This window comes from Hypomesus nipponensis, chromosome 23, assembly GCF_054491055.1.
Source record: "Hypomesus nipponensis isolate SF chromosome 23, ASM5449105v1, whole genome shotgun sequence".
Lineage (NCBI taxonomy): Eukaryota > Metazoa > Chordata > Actinopteri > Osmeriformes > Osmeridae > Hypomesus > Hypomesus nipponensis.
In genome coordinates, this window is record NC_140383.1 from 16088187 (window position 1) to 16108384 (window position 20198).

Consider the following 20198-nt stretch of genomic DNA (forward strand, 5'->3'; position numbering starts at 1 on the left):
TCTTGGTCTATACTATCAATGTTTCAGGATTTTTATAACTTTTTACCATTGCATACAAAATCGGAAATGCAATACCAACAAGATCCACATGGGCTTTTGTTAAAGTGTTTCTCGGCCTACACTATCAATGTTTCAGGATTTGAGACCTTTTTACCATTGCATACAAAATCGGAAATGCAATACCATCAAGAGCCACATGGGCCTTTGCTAAAGACCAAGGAATGAGTGGGGGCTTGGTCAGCCCACACTCTCCTGAAATGTTGCGTGTGCGTCTTGGCCGCGCGTGTGTCAAGGGAAGGCTGAGTGTGTGTGAGATTTTGGAGCACGCGCGGGGAGGAGCAAGGGAGACATTCATTGGAAATTTGCCTAGAAATTAGCCAAGCAAGCATGTTTCAAATATTCACCAAAAATCGACCTTTCATCTTACAGTCAACTTTTTCACAGATTTGTGTTATGAACATTCTCAAGAGTTTTCATATGAACTTGTGATTGAATCAGAGTATCAGTTTTTGAATGGCTGATGTGTAAAGCATAATTTTAGCGTTAGCGATAAGTTCAATTTGCTTTATATCAATCATTTTTTGAGAATTTGCCTTTGCACATGGTAACATGTTGTAGTGTCTTCCTCCGATCTACCAAGTTTAGTGTTGATATCTCAAAGATTTGCTGAGACATGACTTCACATCCTGTTTGGCGGCTTTTCTGATGAATTTGATTGGCTGTACCGGACAGACGGTTATGAGGATCAAAATTCCTTTGATAACTTTTGTGAGGCTTGGTCTGAAGATCATCTCTGGTGATTTTGAAGAAGATATGACAAAAATTGTAGGAGGAGTAGGCTTTCAAAGGTTTTTGATAAAACCGGAAATGGCGGGAAATCTTTGTAACCGGAAATTAACGCCATGGTGTGCGTTGAACTCGGCTTGATCCAGGGAATCCAATGGTACCTCATTTTTGAAAATGAGTCATACGGTTCAAAAGTTGCGTGTGTAAACACAAGTCCAACTTTGACCCATTGGTGGCGCTAGAGTGGTCTAATGGGAGACATGAAACTTGGTGTAGGTATAGAAGAAACTGTCCTTAATGAGTGTGCCAAATTTCACAAAAAGTTGTCGATGGGGTCTAGGGGCTGCCATTGACTCCCATGGTACAAGAATTACAAATAATAAAACCACCAATAACAATAGGTTTCCTCCTTACGGAGGAATCCTAAATATAACTGCAAGCAGTAATGGCGGATTCCTCCAAACACTGCGAACCATTGAACATTTTTTATTCTTGACAAATTGTAACTGTATAGAAAAATGTATGCTGCAGAATTACCAATGGCATACCAAATCTGAAATGCAATACCATCAAGATCCACAAGGGCCTTTATTTCAAGCCAGTAAGTGAAGGAAGGGGGCTTGGTGAGCTTATCCATTCCAGAAAGCCTTGTATGTTTATGCATTAAGGCGTGGCCTGTAGCGCCACCTATGGGTAATGGTGGGCCATTTGTGGTGTGGTAGTTACTCTTGGCCTATACTATTAATGTTTCAGGATTTTAAAAACTTTTTACCATTGCATATAAAATCGGAAATGCAATACCAACAGGATCCACATGGGCTTTGGGTAAAGTGTGGTAGTTACTCTTGGCCTGTACTGTCAATGTGTCAGGATTTGGAGACCTTTTTACGATTGCATACAAAGTAGGAAATGCAATGACACCAAGGTCCTCAAGGGCCTATGCTGATATTCAAGGAATGAGTGGGGGCTTGGTCAGCCCACACTCTCCTGAAATGTTGCGTGTGCGTCTTGCCAAGCCCGCGCGTGTCAAGGGAAGAATGAGTGTGTGAGAAATTGGAGCATGCGCGGGGAGGAGCAGGGGACACATTTCATTGTAAATTTCCCTAGAAATTAGCCAAGCATGCATGTTTCAAAGATTCACCAAAAATCGACCTTTCATCTTAGAGTCAACTTTTTCTCAGATTTGTGTACTAAACATTCTCAAGAGTCTTCATATGAACTTGTTTGACTGGCTTACATGTAAAGCATTGCGAACCATTGAAAAATGTATAGTCTTGACAAATTGTAACTGTATAGAAAAATCAATGCTGCAGAATTTCCAATGGGATACCAAATCTGAAATGCAATAACATCAAGATCCACAAGGGCCTTTATTTCAAGCCAAGAAGTGAAGTGCTTTGTGCTTTAGGGCGTGGCCTGTAGCGACACCTATTGGTAATGGTGGGCCATTTGTGGTGTGGTAGTTACTCTTGGCCTATACTATCAATGTTTCAGGATGTTTTTAACTTTTTACCATTGCATACAAAATCGGAAATGCAATACCAACAAGATCCACATGGGCTTTTGTTAAAGTGTTGTTGTTACTGTTGGCCTTTACTATCAATGTTTCAGGATTTGGAGAACTTTTTACCATGGCAAACAAAATCTGAAATGCAATACCATCAAGATCCACAAGGCCTTTGCAAAAGACCAAGGAATGAGTGGGGGCTTGGTCAGCCCACACTCTCCTGAAATGTTGCGTGTGCGTCTTGGCCGCGCGTGTGTCAAGGGAAGACCTATGGGTAATAGTGGGCCATTTGTGGTGTGGTAGTTACTCTTGGTCTATACTATCAATGTTTCAGGATTTTTATAACTTTTTACCATTGTATACAAAATAGGAAAAGCAATACCAACAAGATCCACATGGGCTTTTTGTTAAAGTGTTTCTTTGCCTATACTATCTATGTTTCAGGATTTTGAGACCTTTTTACCATTGCATACAAAATCGGAAATGCAATACCATCAAGATCCACATGGGCCTTTTTTCAAGCCAATAAGTGAAGGGAGGGGGCTTGGTGAGCCTATCCATTCCAGAAAGCCTTGTATCTTTGTGCTTTTGGGCGTGGCCTGTAGTGCCACCTATGGTTAATGGTGGGCCATTTGTGGTGTGGTAGTTACTCTTGGTCTATACTATCAATGTTTCAGGATTTTTATAACTTTTTACCATTGCATACAAAATCGGAAATGCAATACCAACAAGATCCACATGGGCTTTTGTTAAAGTGTTTCTCGGCCTACACTATCAATGTTTCAGGATTTGAGACCTTTTTACCATTGCATACAAAATCGGAAATGCAATACCATCAAGAGCCACATGGGCTCTTTGCTAAAGACCAAGGAATGAGTGGGGGCTTGGTCAGCCCACACTCTCCTGAAATGTTGCGTGTGCGTCTTGGCCGCGCGTGTGTCAAGGGAAGGCTGAGTGTGTGTGCGATTTTGGAGCACGCGCGGGGAGGAGCAGGGGAGACATTCATTGGAAATTTGCCTAGAAATTAGCCAAGCAAGCATGTTTCAAATATTCACCAAAAATCGACCTTTCATCTTACAGTCAACTTTTTCACAGATTTGTGTTATGAACATTCTCAAGAGTCTTCATATGAACTTGTGATTGAATCAGAGTATCAGTTTTTGACTGGCTGATGTGTAAAGCATTATTTTAGCGTTAGCGATAAGTTCAATTTGATTTATATCAATCATTTTTAGAGATATGAATTTGCCTTTGCACATGGTAACATGTTGTAGTGCCTTCCTCCGATCTACCAAGTTTAGTGTTGATATCTCAAAGATTTGCTGAGACATGACTTCACATCCTGTTTGGCGGCTTTTCTGATGAATTTGATTGGCTGTACCGGGCAGACGGTTATGAGGATCAAAATTCCTTTGATAACTTTTGTGAGGCTTGGTCTGAAGATCATCTCTGGTGATTTTGAAGAAGATATGACAAAAATTGTAGGAGGAGTAGGCTTTCAAAGGTTTTTGATAAAACCGGAAATGGCGGGAAATCTATAAAACCGGAAATTAACGCCATGGTGTGCGTTGAACTCGGCTTGATCCAGGGAATCCAGTGGTACCTCATTTTTGAAAATGAGTCATACGGTTCAAAAGTTGCGTGTGTAAACACAAGTCCAACTTTGACCCATTGGTGGCGCTAGAGTGGTCTAATGGGAGACATGAAACTTGGTGTAGATATAGAAGAAACTGTCCTTAATGAGTGTGCCAAATTACACAAAAAGTTGTCGATGGGGTCTAGGGGCTGCCATTGACTCCCATGGTACAAGAATTACAAATAATAAAACCACCAATAACAATAGGTTTCCTCCTTACGGAGGAATCCTAAATATAACTGCATGCAGTAATGGCGGATTCCTCCAAACACTGCAAACCATTGAACAATGTTTATTCTTGACAAATTGTAACTGTATAGAAGAATGTATGCTGCAGAATTACCAATGGCATACCAAATCTGAAATGCAATACCATCAAGATCCACAAGGGCCTTTATTTCAAGCCAGTAAGTGAAGGAAGGGGGCTTGGTGAGCTTATCCATTCCAGAAAGCCTTGTATCTTTATGCATTAAGGCGTGGCCTGTAGCGCCACCTATGGGTAATGGTGGGCCATTTGTGGTGTGGTAGTTACTCTTGGCCTATACTATCAATGTTTCAGGATTTTAAAAACTTTTTACCACTGCATATAAAATCGAAAATGCAATACCAACAGGATCCACATGGGCTTTGGGTAAAGTGTGGTAGTTACTCTTGGCCTGTACTGTCAATGTGTCAGGATTTGGAGACCTTTTTACTATTGCATACAAAGTAGGAAATGCAATGACACCAAGGTCCTCAAGGGCCTATGCTGATATTCAAGGAATGAGTTGGGGCTTGGTCAGCCCACACAGTCCTGATATGTTGCGTGTATGTCTTGCCAAGCCCGCGCGTGTCAAGGGAAGAATGAGTGTGTGAGAATTTGGAGCATGCGCGGGGAGGAGCAGGGGACACATTTCATTGTAAATTTCCCTAGAAATTAGCCAAGCATGCATGTTTCAAAGATTCACCAAAAATCGACCTTTCATCTTAGAGTCAACTTTTTCTCAGATTTGTGTACTAAACATTCTCAAGAGTCTTCATATGAACTTGTTTGACTGGCTTACATGTAAAGCATTGCGAACCATTGAAAAATGTATATTCTTGACAAATTGTAACTGTATAGAAAAATCAATGCTGCAGAATTTCCAATGGGATACCAAATCTGAAATGCAATAACATCAAGATCCACAAGGGCCTTTATTTCAAGCCAAGAAGTGAAGTGCTTTAATCTTCACAAGAAGTGAAGTGCTTTGTGCTTTAAGGCGTGGCCTGTAGCGACACCTATTGGTAATGGTGGGCCATTTGTGGTGTGGTAGTTACTCTTGGCCTATACTATCAATGTTTCAGGATGTTTTTAACTTTTTACCATTGCATACAAAATCGGAAAAATATACCAACAATATCCACATGGGCTTTTGTTAAAGTGTTGTTGTTACTGTTGGCCTTTACTATCAATGTTTCAGGATTTGGAGAACTTTTTACCATGGCAAACAAAATCTGAAATGCAATACCATCAAGATCCACAAGGCCTTTGCAAAAGACCAAGGAATGAGTGGGGGCTTGGTAAGCCCACACTCTCCTGAAATGTTGCGTGTGCGTCTTGCCAAGCCCGCGCGTGTGTCAAGGGAAGACCTATGGGTAATAGTGGGCCATTTGTGGTGTGGTAGTTACTCTTGGTCTATACTATCAATGTTTCAGGATTTTTATAACTTTTTACCATTGTATACAAAATCGGAAAAGCAATACCAACAAGATCCACATGGGCTTTTTGTTAAACTGTTTCTTTGCCTATACTATCTATGTTTCAGGATTTTGAGACCTTTTTACCATTGCATACAAAATCGGAAATGCAATACCATCAAGATCCACATGGGCCTTTTTTCAAGCCAATACGTGAAGGGAGGGGGCTTGGTGAACCTATCCATTCCAGAAAGCCTTGTATCTTTGTGCTTTTGGGCGTGGCCTATAGCGCCACCTATGGGTAATGGTGGGCCATTTGAGGTGTGGTATTTACTCTTGGTCTATACTATCAATGTTTCAGGATTTGAGACCTTTTTACCATTGCATACAAAATCGGAAATGCAATACCATCAAGAGCCACATGGGCCTTTGCTAAAGACCAAGGAATGAGTGGGGGCTTGGTCAGCCCACACTCTCCTGAAATGTTGCGTGTGCGTCTTGGCCGCGCGTGTGTCAAGGGAAGGCTGAGTGTGTGTGAGATTTTGGAGCACGCGCGGGGAGGAGCAGGGGAGACATTCATTGGAAATTTGCCTAGAAATTAGCCAAGCAAGCATGTTTCAAATATTCACCAAAAATCGACCTTTCATCTTACAGTCAACTTTTTCACAGATTTGTGTTATGAACATTCTCAAGAGTCTTCATATGAACTTGTGATTGAATCAGAGTATCAGTTTTTGACTGGCTGATGTGCAAAGCATTATTTTAGCGTTAGCGATAAGTTCAATTTGATTTATATCAATCATTTTTAGAGATATGAATTTGCCTTTGCACATGGTAATATGTTGTAGTGTCTTCCTCCGATCTACCAAGTTTAGTGTTGATATCTCAAAGATTTGCTGAGACATGACTTCACATCCTGTTTGGCGGCTTTTCTGATGAATTTGATTGGCTGTACCGGACAGACGGTTATGAGGATCAAAATTCCTTTGATAACTTTTGTGAGGCTTGGTTTGAAGATCATCTCTGGTGATTTTGAAGAATATATGACAAAAATTGTAGGAGGAGTAGGCTTTCAAAGGTTTTTGATAAAACCGGAAATGGCGGGAAATCTATATAACCGGAAATTAACGCCATGGTGTGCGTTGAACTCGGCTTGATCCAGGGAATCCAATGGTACCTCATTTTTGAAAATGAGTCATACGGTTCAAAAGTTGCGTGTGTAAACACAAGTCCAACTTTGACCCATTGGTGGCGCTAGAGTGGTCTAATGGGAGACATGAAACTTGGTGTAGGTATAGAAGAAACTGTCCTTAATGAGTGTGCCAAATTTCACAAAAAGTTGTCGATGGGGTCTAGGGGCTGCCATTGACTCCCATGGTACAAGAATTACAAATAATAAAACCACCAATAACAATAGGTTTCCTCCTTACGGAGGAATCCTAATAATAATAATAATACTACCAATTACAATAGGTGCCTCGCAGCTTCGCTGCTTGGCCCCTAACAATAGGTTTCCTCCTTACGGAGGAATCCTAATTACAATAGGTGCAGCTTCGCTGCTTGGCCCCTAACTACAGCAACAAAAGTTTAACGTTGTGGAATGCACATCTTCAATAAGTCATGTAGCTTACGCATTTACAGCGTCTGCTATTTTCTGCCAGCTTGGCAGCAGCGACTTTGTTGAAATTTGCCTGTATGTCTGTATTTATGATATGCTTGTATTACAATATTTCACGCAGGAGGAGTAGACAAAGTTTGTAAGATTATTGTCTGCTCCTCCTGCGTGAAATATGCGGCTTTTGTTTTGTCCATGTTTGCGATTGGACATGTTTACGTAAGCCTAGAGTAAACCTAGGGATAGCTTCTCTCTGTACACCTGGGGAGTATTCCAAGTAGCGGGTTTAGTGAAAACTTTGAGTTGTTTAACCCTGAAAAGAGGCATACTCCGAGTTCCACGTTCCAGAAAGAGAGGTAACGAAACCTTTTGGTAAGTTTCCATGGTAACTTACTCCTTGAAACTACCCTGCTCGCTAGCAGGTTTTCCATGCCAAACGCTGCGTTTCTACCGATCCCCTCCCACTTTCTGAGCCCGATAGCGTTGGCAGACACGGCATATCATTTCCTGATTCAGCCGAGCGATCTCAAACAAAATTTTATTCTCTTAGTTATACGCCGGGAGACGATTTTAAGAATGCTGTTCGATGTACTTTAATTCCCTGATGAATACTTAAGTTAACGTTACCGTTTCCTGTCACAATCTGTAATTTATTTTAGCAACATTCTCAGCCCTTGGGTCTTCATCGATAGTGTTACTCGCCGTGGATTTGCACTCAGAATGGACCAAATGCCTTTTGCCACTGAAATAAAGACAAATAATTGAAATTGTATTTGGTCTTCTTTATTGCCTACAAATAGAAATCTAACAATGAGTAGCTTATTTCTATCGGCTATTGTTCCTACAATTTACATGATTCATATGATTCCTACAATTTACATGATGTAGGCTACCGTCCTGTAACTGTTGTTTCAGCAAATCTATTTCAACATTGTTGGGGGTCAATATATTGACCAAACAACCTAAACTAATTCCCCTATGGTTTGAAGGAAGATGGGAAACTGAACAATGTATTAACATTAATCAAATAATGCCAATACCAATGGAATTACAGTTATTTGACTCTTTGGGTTAAATCAGAGCAGAAATGGTCAAATTAAGTTTAAATAATATAATCATTTCATCATATTGCAAATGAATGCAATCAATTAATTTAACTCTTATGCCTACTCTACCATGATTATTGTAAACCAGAGATAGAAAGCATGAGGTGAGGAAGAAGGAGTAGGCCTAGGACAAGCCAGAGCTGAGGAGAAGGTCTCAGGAGATCAAGAATCCACAGAACAATGCTTCACAATTCCATTTATACCCAAGAACAACTACAATCACACCAGAATCTTGACCCTTACTTATCAACATGTCTAGCAATGCTACAGTAAGTTACAAAGATGTGAGAGCCATCAAGTTGAGACTCCATCCAGTAACTCCATATTTTACCATAAGAGAGGTGGGGGCAGGTGGATAGCCTTACAAGATCAGCCTTTATTCTTCTGCCCTATGTACAACATCTCTTGGTCAAAATAGAAATTCAGCAAATTTAACAATTAATATTAATGTAGGTTATTGTTCCTACAATTAACATCACCTGTGACCATGCATCCTCTCGTAACTGGTGTTCCAGTAAATCTTTTTCGAGATTAGCCTTTATTCTTCTACCCTAAGTAGGCCTACACCATCTCTTGGTCAGTTTTTGGCACTTTCTTCACGAGGTGCAGTTTGTACAACTAATTTACTTGTAACATGAGATTACATTAGCATTTCACTGTTCCACATGCAAAATGCACCTGCCATTAAATAAACATATCATTATATACAGCATTCCCTGTTGTCAGAATGTGCAAATCTTTTTTATATTCAATATTCTCATAATGTCAGTGTAACTGACAAATACAAAAAAAGCCTGTAAATAAAAGTACATGGAGAGCGAACTACCAGTAGCTACCATACATAGTAAATCTCTGCATCCTTTTCTGCAGCAGCAGTCATTAATGTCTCTTCGCCATCTTAATCATCATCATCATCCTTTGATAAAAAGCATTCTGTTGAGGGAAACTGCTACTACAAGTTGAAATAGCCACCCACCAATTGATATTTAAACTTTGTATCATGTCGAATATGATTAAACCATGGTGACGTCGAGGCTACAATCACAAGCGTAGCCTATAAGCAAAATAGGCATTACCTGTTCGTAGTATGTTTTTATATGTAATATAACATTGAACATGCTATTTCCACCACTTTTTCTCCTGTAATATTAACGGACAGTGGGGTTAAATGTTTAATGTACGGACTGGCTATTGCATTCAAATAGTAAATGCATTGACTCTGCTGCAATTGTCTCCCACGCCAATTGTAGCTAAAGGCTATACAGCCGTGTTGCTTTTTTCCGGAATATGTGCTCAGATTGATGCATGAACACGAAATAAAACTTGTATCTAAAGTGTGGTGAAATATGACAACGTTTTTTGTCGTCGGTTGCCATGGTGAATCCTAGTATCGGAGCTCCATAGATGTTGGCTTTTGGTAGTATTCATGCACACGCTAAACTCAGTTGACGTACTCCGAGTCGAATTAACTAATGCATATCAGGTGTTCTTGAACCTGCTACCTGGAATACCCCCCAGGGGTCTAACAAACTCTGAGATTAACCCTGAACTCAGAGTTGAGTTACTCTAACATGGGAAACTCTGAAAATTCGGTTCCAGAAAAGCTGATATGAATTTGTTAACTCAACTCGGAGTACGGCAACTCTGAGTTTAGCGCGTGCATGAATACTACCAAAAGCCAACATCTATGGAGCTCCGATACTAAGATTCACCATGGCAACCGATGACAAAAAACATTGTCATACTTCACCACACTTTAGATATAGGTTTTATTTTGTGTTCATGGTCAATCTGAGCACATATTCCGGAAAAAAGCAACACGGCTGTAGCAGCGTAGCCTATAGCTACAATTGTCGTGGGAGACAATTGCTGCCGAGTCATGAATAAATAAAATAGCATATTCAATGTTATATTACATAGCCTATAAAAACATACTACGAACAGGTAATGCATATTTTGCTTATAGGCGCTTGTGATTGTAGCTTCGACTTCACCATGGTTTTAATCATATTCGACATGATACAAAGTTTAAATATCAATTGGTGCCTATTTCAACTTGTTGTAGCAGTTTCCCTCAACAGAATGCTTTTTATCAAAGGATGATGATGATTAAGATGGAAGAGACATTCATGACTGCTGCCGCAGAAGCATCATGCATCATGACTAAGAATTTTGTTTTTGTGGATCGCAAAACAAATTTGTAGATCGCGAACATTTATGGATTATGGTATTTGCATTTTCGAATGATTTTGAGACATATCTCTCTCCATAGTTTAAATCCTTTACAAAGACGTTTTAAGTTGTTTTTGTTTTACGGAAAAGCCAGACTCACATAAGTAGGTGGTTGCAAAAGGGAGAAGGCATTTCAGAGCCCTCTCAGCCATGGCAGGATAGTTCTTTCTTACATGCAGCCAGCCAGAGAAGGAAAAAGATTCACATTTTTGTTTGCCATCTCAATCAGCTCCTCCTGTGACTAAGTACAGACTAGAACCTACACCAGGGGAAAAGGGATCCCTGACCCAGTTAAGATGGGTGTTTTGAAGGTCAGTCAAATAGTCTCTGAAATATCCCTGGAGGTGCTCCAGGTGGGTCTGGATCAGTAAAGAGATGGTGCCCAACTCATCAGGCGACAGCAGCTCCTGGTGAAGCAGTGGGAACATTTCTATAACTCCCTCCTGGAGCTCGTTTGGCCATAGAGTAATCTTCTTGGAAAAAACATGCACTTTGTCTTGCACATGCAAAATGTATGTGTCATGCCCCCCTTGCATGCATTTAATTCGGTAAATTTAGATGCGGGAACACGTCAGACGTATACAAGTTTAGGAATGTAGACTGCAACTGTAAAACTGTCTGCCAGCTGATGCTTTTCAGATGAGAGGAACTCTGCAACTTCTTACCACACCTCATACACAGTTCAAGACTGCTCCGTGTGACAGCCATAGCGCCCTTCTTGTTACACAGCAGAGTTAACAGTCTGTGTTTCCAGGGGCAGGCTTTAATGAAATTCACTACTTGTAATATGTCTTGTAGTACCTGATTTAAGCTTGTCGTTTAGGGATTTCAGCTTGATGGAAGAGGTCACTCCACTGTTCCTCCTGGTAATGGCCTGTACAAAACACTCACCCAATGAGACCAGTCAAGTCCATTAGATTTGATGTACTCATCCAAAATTAGAAAAAGATGAGCACTTTGAGATTTCCTCAACACGCCTTTCCCGGGAAATTAATGTGATGTACAGTACACAAGCAGTTGTGCAGCATTGGATACATCTGTGCTCTCATCCAGCTGAATGCAAAATATTCCCTGGCTCTCACCTGCTCCAAGAGTTGAGCGGACACATCCTGAGCCATGTCAGTAATCTGTAAACTCACTGAATTATCAGAGCAGTGATTTTCTTTTTTTCCCCCCAAGTAACGCTAAAGTTGAGAAGGTTTTAGTCACTCATTTGAGAGGGTCTCCATGTAGAGAACTATTTTGATGCACTCATAGCCATTCTTACATGCAACAGTAAATCCATACTTTGTATTCTGCCTCATACTTGTGAGTTTTATTCAGCCAGTGTTTCTTATGATTTTTCCAGCTCAGTTTTTGTCAGTTGGGCTGTTGATCTGCTCGTCTATAGAGCTAGAAAGCTGACAAAAGTATCTGAATTTGAATATGAAACATCTGAAATATTTGCGTGTCGAATTTCATAAAACTGAAATATTTTGCTGTTGAATATATAATATCTGAATTATTTGTATGCCGAATTTAATAACACTGAATAATTTTGATCCAAAAATACAAATTTCTAAAATTCAGATTGCAGGAATTCAGATTCTTGAAATTCAGATTGCTGAAATTCAGATTCTTGAAATTAAGATTGCTGAAATTCAGATTGCGGAAATTCATATTTTGTCTGAACTAGGCCAAAGGTGAAACAGCTTGCCTTCACAGGGAAAAGTAGACGATTTCAGAACGACCGAATATAGACATTCTCTGACCGAATTTTACCCCAGAACAAAAGCTAAGAGTTGCTCGTTGGAGGAAGAGTATGGAGCAAGTGCTTATGAAACTTGTAAAAACTTGTGTCTTCTCCTCTGCCAAAATCGGCAGTTACTGTTACCAAGTAGTGAGTCGAGATAGAGTCAGAGGGCGGCGGAGACCGATGGAAGACGTGGAACAACTGGCAAAGCTATAGCCTATATATTTATGTTCCGTTGTTCTCTTTTCTGTGTTGGAGTTCTTTTAAGAGCTTGATGGCATCAACATCCAGCCTGATATAAAATCATGAACTTCAATTGTGTCTCTTAATTATAATACCCACACAGAAAATCCAGGTTGAATCAAGTCACGCTAGCTAGCTACTGTATTACTAATAGCCAATTTTGGATGGTCAAGCATATTTTTCATTGTCTCCTTATTCCTATCAAAGTCAATGTTCAGCCTATAGGCTATGTTCATTTCCTAAGTGACATTTCAGATCGGTTATGGATAGTGAAATATTTGCTGTCTGAGAGATCGGACATAGTATTTAAAAGCATAGATATAAGGAGTTATCTATGGGTAACAGGATATATCTGTAGTGCGGCCGGGTGTGATTGGATTCATTGTCCACATGTTGTCTGGAAGTCAGTTTCGATCAAATGCCAACGATCTCCATACTAGATCTTACCGACGTATCTTCTACACATCGGGACGTATGTGTGCTATCCCAGATAGCTACTTATGTGTGATCTGGGTATTCCTCCAACTAGCAACTCAGTTTGTTCTGAGGTAAAGTTCGGTCGTTCTGAAATCGTCTACTTTTTCCTGTGAAAGCAAGCTGTTTCACCTTTGGCCTAGTTCAGACAAAATGTGAATTTCCGCAATTTGAATTTCAGCAATCTGAATTTCAAGAATTTGAATTACTGCAATCTGAATTTTAGAAATTTGTATTTTTGGATCACAATAATTCAGTTTTATGAAATTTGGCAAACAAATCATCAGATATTATATATTCAACAGCAAAATATTTCAGTTTTATGAAATTCGACACACACATATTTCAGATCTTTCATATTCAAATTCAGATACTTTTGTCAGCTTTCTAGCTCCATACTCGTCAAGTCTTTTCCTTTTCAAACATTTTTTTGGGGGGAATTAGCACTAGCTAGATAGATGCAAGCTAAATTTCAGGAGCAAATCAGTTTGTGGCAGGTGGAAGGCCATTGCTTGGAAGTCCGGGCCATGTGACAAAATATATGCCCACGTCTAATATCCTCAGATTCAGCTATTCAGTAACTTAACTGGCACTGACTCTGGAAGAATCTGTGTCTGAATAAGGCAGGGATTGGTTAACTATTAGCTAACTAGCTATGTGACTTGACTTGTTGTATCATAATTAATCACTTTCACTCCAAACTGAGCTTAAAACTGAGCCTATTGTCAGATAACTAGCTATGAGTTTCAAGAAACATGAGATGTGCTAGCTAACTTGCGGCTTGGCTGCCTCTACATAGCTACATGATAGCTAGTGTACTGTTGTGGCGCACCTCTTAAATCTTTGGCAGACATTTTTTGAGAGCAGTTTCCCAGCATTGACTTTTCTCTATCCTTTCATTTTCATGCAGCAGATTTATGTTGTGACGACATCTTCCTGCACCCATTGCTAACACAATCCAACTGTCACACTGAGTCAATACTTAAAAAGTAAAGTAATGTTATGACATCCGAATTGAGCTTGCCCTAGTTTACACACAGAAACGCAGGCTATATGTCTGACTGACAGAAAACTTGTACAATTGCAACCAAAAAACTAGAGAGGGTACAATTTCTGGGGAAATTGTAGGGTGTGCTTGCTTACGTTGCTTGCACATTACATTTTACAACTGATATCTGTATATTTTATATAAAAATGCATAGCCTACTTATTATTTTTAAGATTACATAGATTTAAAAGTATGTTTTTTTCTACTCATTTACAACTCAAAATACTAAGAGTGAAGAGTAGAATGAAATAGTTGTCTTCTCATTTACCGTGCAAGAGGGAATGGTGATCAGCAACCTCATAGTTGGATCAAAACGAATACATGTGGCAGACCGGTGTAAAAATGGACCTAATCTCTATGATTTAAACGTCATTGTAAGTTTTTCCCTTCTCGTGATATTTTCAGGCATTTAGCCTACTCATATTGCATTTATTCATTAATAAAGAACCCCCGTTGAAGATTATTTTAACAACGACGTTACCAGCAGTAGCTATCTCAGATGGAATCGCGATTTCAAATAGTAGAATACCATCTGCTAACTGAAAATATGCCCCCAAAAACGTAAATAAGCTTGACATTTATTTAGGGGAAAATCCCTCATTCATAAAAATGTCAGTGGTAGCGATCATTGTCAGTAACAAGGCAAAATGCGATATAGTCCTGCTGTGTGGAGAAGCTGCCCCGGTAAATTGTAGGCTACAACTACTACTAGACTGTCTTGGTAGCGATTGCGTTGGTTGAATTCGATTTAACGTTACTTCCGTTATGCGGTCTAGGCTGAAATGAATTATGTTCATAATAAACAGAGGCTAATGTCATGATGCTAATGCTTCAGTGAAATACTAGACTACTGTTTCTGAAAGTAGATGTAACTACTTCCTTATATCAGCTTATATTGTACATTACACTTCACAAAGTAAAATGAGTAAATAGTTATCACCCTGTACTATTTGCTTGTGGGGTTTCTGCAGCTCCCTTGCAGTAAAGCAGTTAGCCTAGCTATCTCCCAGAAACGAGCTGCTAAACTAATGTTCTGCTAGAGGTAGTCACGCGATATTTCATGACGTTAGTGATGTCAGTAGCGTCAGTGACTGTGGCTAGCAAGTTAGCCACCGTTAGCTTCACTTTTGCCACAAAAACGTAATTAAAACCTAAACCGTGCAACGGAACATAAATCCCAATAGAACCAACGCAATCGCGACCATTGACTGAGCCTTAGGGGCGCGAAAATAAACAATAACAATTAAAGGCTGTTCCTGCGAAACAGGAGTGAGAATGCTGAAAACCTGAATGGGGATAGCTGACCCTGCTAAAAAAGCTGAAAATTGTAAACATTTTTAGAAAGTTATAAGCTGAAGCTTCAAAGCTCCCGAAAGGTATTTTAAATAGGGGCTGGAGCTGGACGAAGGCATACAACTACAGAAAAGAGAAGAAAAAGTGAAAAAAATCTGAAAGAAGCGAAACGATGCATACAAATGTGAAAATTTAGTAGAAAATTATTTGCTGGAGTTTTAAAAAGCCTGAAATGTATGTTAGAAAGGACCTGCAGCAAGATGAAGGCAGAAAAGTACAGAAAAGAAGAAAAATGCAAAACAAAAAGGGGAACATTTCAGAAAAATTAGCTGCAGGAAAATTTGAAAATTTAGCCGAAAACCAGTTGCTGAAGTCTGGGTTGAACAAATTTGAAGGTAAAAGGACAACACTGGAATGACTTGAACTTGCTGGAAAAACGTAGCAACCGTTGGTCATTGGCAACATTTCTAACCTACAATCTAGGTTTCAGGTTCAAGATGGAGAAACTAATCATGCGTGCCTGCACACCCTGTCCTGTTCAGACACTTCATTTAAGATGACATCAAAATAATAATTCATAGTGCAGGGTTGCCGATGTTGTCGTTGTCCCTGGTGAGTTTTTTATTCGTAAATAACAAGATCATGCTACATCTAACCAGCGGATCATTTCTTGCAAATTTGCCAAAGTGGTATGTATTAACACCGTAGGCTTGAATAATAACCGAAGGCGGGAACCCAGAGAGGGTTCTATTAACGCCAGCTGCAGCAAACACTTAACCCAGCCCTGGTTTGGCTGTTCGTGACGGTCAGCTATGACAGTCGAGCCTCGATGTTTGCAGATTTCTGTAAAACTTGCTAAAATAAAAACGATCAAGCTAGATTGTGTACACTGTAAACTCAATGTAGGCTACATACCTTGTTTGGCCAATTTGGTTGATTGTGGAAAAAAAGTCGAAACGTTATTAGTTATGGAGAGCCATCATGCTAGCTCGATTATGAGAAATATAGCTAGAATCCACACCTCAAACAACTTAACCTAGACGCAAAACTGTACGTCCAATCCCAAAAATATGGATATTTTCCGAGACCCAAGACTCTGCCGAAACCATTGATATCCTTTATGTGTCTGTGCGGTCAGAAATACAACTCTTTTGGCAGTTTCCAAAATATCACCCAAGTCTGCATTCACAGTGCGTGTCTATTTGGTTGCCACGGTGATGGCACAGCTGTGATCGCTACCAAGCTGGGCAGGGAGAATCACAAATTTAGCTGGAATCCACACCTCAAACAAGTTAACCTAGACGCAAAACTGTATGTCCAATCCCAAAAATATGGATATTGTCCGAGACCCAAGACTCTCCCGAAACCAGACATGTCCTTTATATGTCTGTGCGGTCAGAAATACGACTCTACCGGCAGTTTAAAAACACGTCTACTTTCGAAATTCTCTGAATTTTACCCACCTGTCCATTGAAGTTAGTGAGAGAATTTGAAAGGCTGCTCTCCCTTCAAGGCTCAAAGCTGATCATTTGTAAAGGTAGTAGTTACATTGGCTGAAAGAGGACAAGTTTTCCTACATTTTAAGGTATAACTTGTTTCTGTAAGTTAAACTATAGCAACGTCAGAAGAATTTGTTAGTCAATTTAGATGAATATGCTAGTAAATGTTTGTTTTTCTCTTATAATCGAGCTAGCACGATATGGCTCTCCATAAAACGGTTCGACTTTTTCTTCAACTACAGTATCGACCAAATTGGCCAAACAAGCTATGTACATTGAGTTTAAAGTGTACATAATCTAGCTAGATTTTTTTTTGTTGAGTTTTACAGAAATCTGCAAAAATCGAGGCACGACTGTCATAGCTGACCGTCACGAACAGCCAAACCAGGGCTGGGGTAAGTGTTTGCTGCAGCTGGCATTAATCCTACGAACAAACGCTAAGTAACTGGAAAGCTTTTACTGTTAATTGACAATATTGAACACATATGTAAAGTAACTAGTCTTTACTCTAAATATCTTCTCCGTTTTCAATTTGAAGTTGTACATCTAGCTTATGTAGGAAATCTTCCATTGCATCCTCTAGCTTCACGACTTCAGTTATTATTCAAGCCTATGGTGTTAAAACATACCACTTTGATACACTTGCAAGAAATGATCCGCTGGACAGAACAAAAAACTTACCAGGGACAAAGACAACATCGGCAACCCTGCACTATGAATTATTATTTTGATGTCACCTTAAATTAAGTGTCTGAACAGGACGGGGTGTGCAGGCAGGCATGATTAGTTTCTCCTCCGTTTTAAGATTCTAGGTTAGAAATGTTGCCTGTCTGTTGCCAATGACCAACGGTTGCTAAGTTTTTCCAGCAAGTTCAAATCATTCAATCATTCAGCTTATAACTTTTTCACAATTTTTCAAAATGTTCTGCTTTTTTAGCATGGTCAACTATCCCCATTCAGGTTTTCAGCATTCTCACCGCTGTTTCGCAGGAACAGCCTTTTCTAGTTCAAAAGCAGTTTGCTAGAGGCAAGCTAGCTGCCGTTGCTATCCACACTCCAATGATTGCTTGAAAGCGCAGGAAATTACAATGTTTCTTTTGTAAGGCATAATTAAGCAATAAGCCCCAAGAGGCCGTGGTTTGCGCTGATTTTAGAACAGGTAAGGGGAGTTGTTAGGCACGACGCAAAGCGGAGTTTGCTCTAGTTTTGTTTCGCCATGAAGGGGCTTATTTCCCCGATAATGACCGGCGTTCTATACATTATCCCGCTTATTACACGGCTACTTTCCAACATAAATAACTTAACACAGTGTGTCTTTTTACAATGTATTTGTTACCATTCGTATTGTTGATCAGCAGAGAAATAGACAACTTCATAGACTTTGAGCATTATTTAGGCTTCAAATCAGCTGATGTCGCTAAGCAACAGAGTACGCTGGGGTTGAAAGGTTACCAGACTACTTGCAGAGTGCTACGAAAGACGTGAATCCGAGGCAAAAAGGCCACATCCCTTCACAGCGGTCTGTCATTCAAAGCAACGGTCTGTTATAACAGACCGCAGAACGTTGGGAAGCCCCATTCAAATGAATGGAGCTTTCTACAGCGTTAAGAACAACAACGTGTAACAAGACATAATAAAGTTTAGCTATTAGCTGTGGCATTGAAGACAGTACTGTAGCCTTCTACACTGCCAGTGTAGCGAGCCGAGTCTGAGTCTCTGTGGCTAACGTCAAAACAAGACGCAGTCTCACTCAAATTCCAAGTTTTACACAAATAACAAACTATGCTGACCCGCTGGCTGTCTTCGCAATCGCCATATCTTTAAAACACTGCTGTTCATTTAGATGTAGAATTGACCCTGGTACGAAATTAAGAAAATACTCACCAGACGCAGATCGACAGTTGACTGAGTGTCAACACTGTTGACAACACTTGTTGCTGCCGCAATCGTCAATGGAGGCTGACAGGCTCTCACGTAGCAAACAAATAAACGTTTTTACAGCAATCTATATTAAAATCTCACCACCTGGCTGTTTTCACAATAGTCATTTCGTCATAACATTTCCCTCTTACAGTTTTTTCGTGTAAAATTGAACTATAAAATTAGCTACAAAAAATACTACTATGACGCTTTCTAGCATGGCTGCCGCCTAAAAGACGAGGCGGTCTCACGGGCAACCTACACTCGCTCAAATATGAAAGACTGTCACGACCTAAATCAAAAATGCGAGATTGCAGTTCCACTCAAAATTGCTTTCTCTACAAAGCCGAATCGTTGTGATTTTTTTGTAGGTGGTATTTTTCACTCGTAATCCAAGCTCCAATTTGCGAGCTAGAAAGTCTCTATCACATTGTATCCATGCGTTATTGCTAACGTATGTTGACGTGGTGACGTAGCTAGCACAGATTACCCTTCGTCGACTAAAGGCACTTTGTCCCCACAAAAACGTTATAACCTCCTAAACTGTGCAACGGAACGTAAATCCAAATACAAGCAACTCAATGGAGACCAAGACAAACATTTTGACACAGGCATTGTGTATGTAGTCCAAATATTGACAAAGTTTTAGGGGGGCAAAAAGAAATAATAATAATAATATGTATGTGAGATAACAATGGTTTGTGCTCGCCGAAGGCAAGCACACCCCAATAAATGTCTGAATGCTAGGCTGGCAGTGATCTAACAGAAATATGAGTACAATGACTGATTTTGAACATTTCTAAATATTTGTTTTCAAAACACCCATCTCTATGAAAAGTCAAGAAAGCAGGGTCCTGGAATATTTTTATTTTCAGTGCATTTACATGACTTGACGCTCATCGCTAGCTAACTTCACTAGCTCGCTAATTAAAGAGCATGTCCCCTACCCCTAAGGTAGCTATCATCGTCTGGCTACAGTAGCTAGATAGCTTGGACAAGAACAGAGCATGTTAAAGCTGATGGAAGTTTCAGAATTTATAGAATCCCAAAAGGTAAACACTTAGTTATAATACTTAAATAATGCTTTTACATTTAAAAAACTAACAAAATATCCTTAATTATTTGATAATAGTGAAGGTTAGGCTTAGAGTTATGAATAAACCTATGCAGTACACATCAACAATATACATTATGTGCATACTGACACTTCTCATCTTTCTTTTACAGGAAATGCATTGAGTGTCTTGGTTTTGGGACAGGCTCCTTCAGTAAGAACTGCTCTATGGCATGTAAGGGCCTCAGATATGAAATGGTGAAAGAGTTGAAGGTCAATAATCCATGCAAAGTCAGGGACGTGGACAGTTGTTGGTTGTCATTTTCTACTACCCAGCTGGATGGAATAGACAACTACACTGCCCAGATCTTAGACACCCGAGGTAAGATTCACC

At 39.8% G+C, this 20198-nt stretch overlaps 1 protein-coding gene across 2 annotated transcripts in view; it reads left to right on the forward strand.

Moving 5' to 3' along the window:
- itgb2 (integrin, beta 2) overlaps nt 1-20198 on the forward strand; it is a 147509-nt gene that overhangs the window by 116327 nt on the left and 10984 nt on the right. For both annotated transcript variants that reach the window (XM_084689294.1, XM_084689293.1), the window contains one exon: nt 19978-20186. In XM_084689294.1, coding sequence (XP_084545420.1) covers nt 19978-20186 — 209 coding nt within the window. The remainder of the gene's footprint in view (nt 1-19977; nt 20187-20198) is intronic.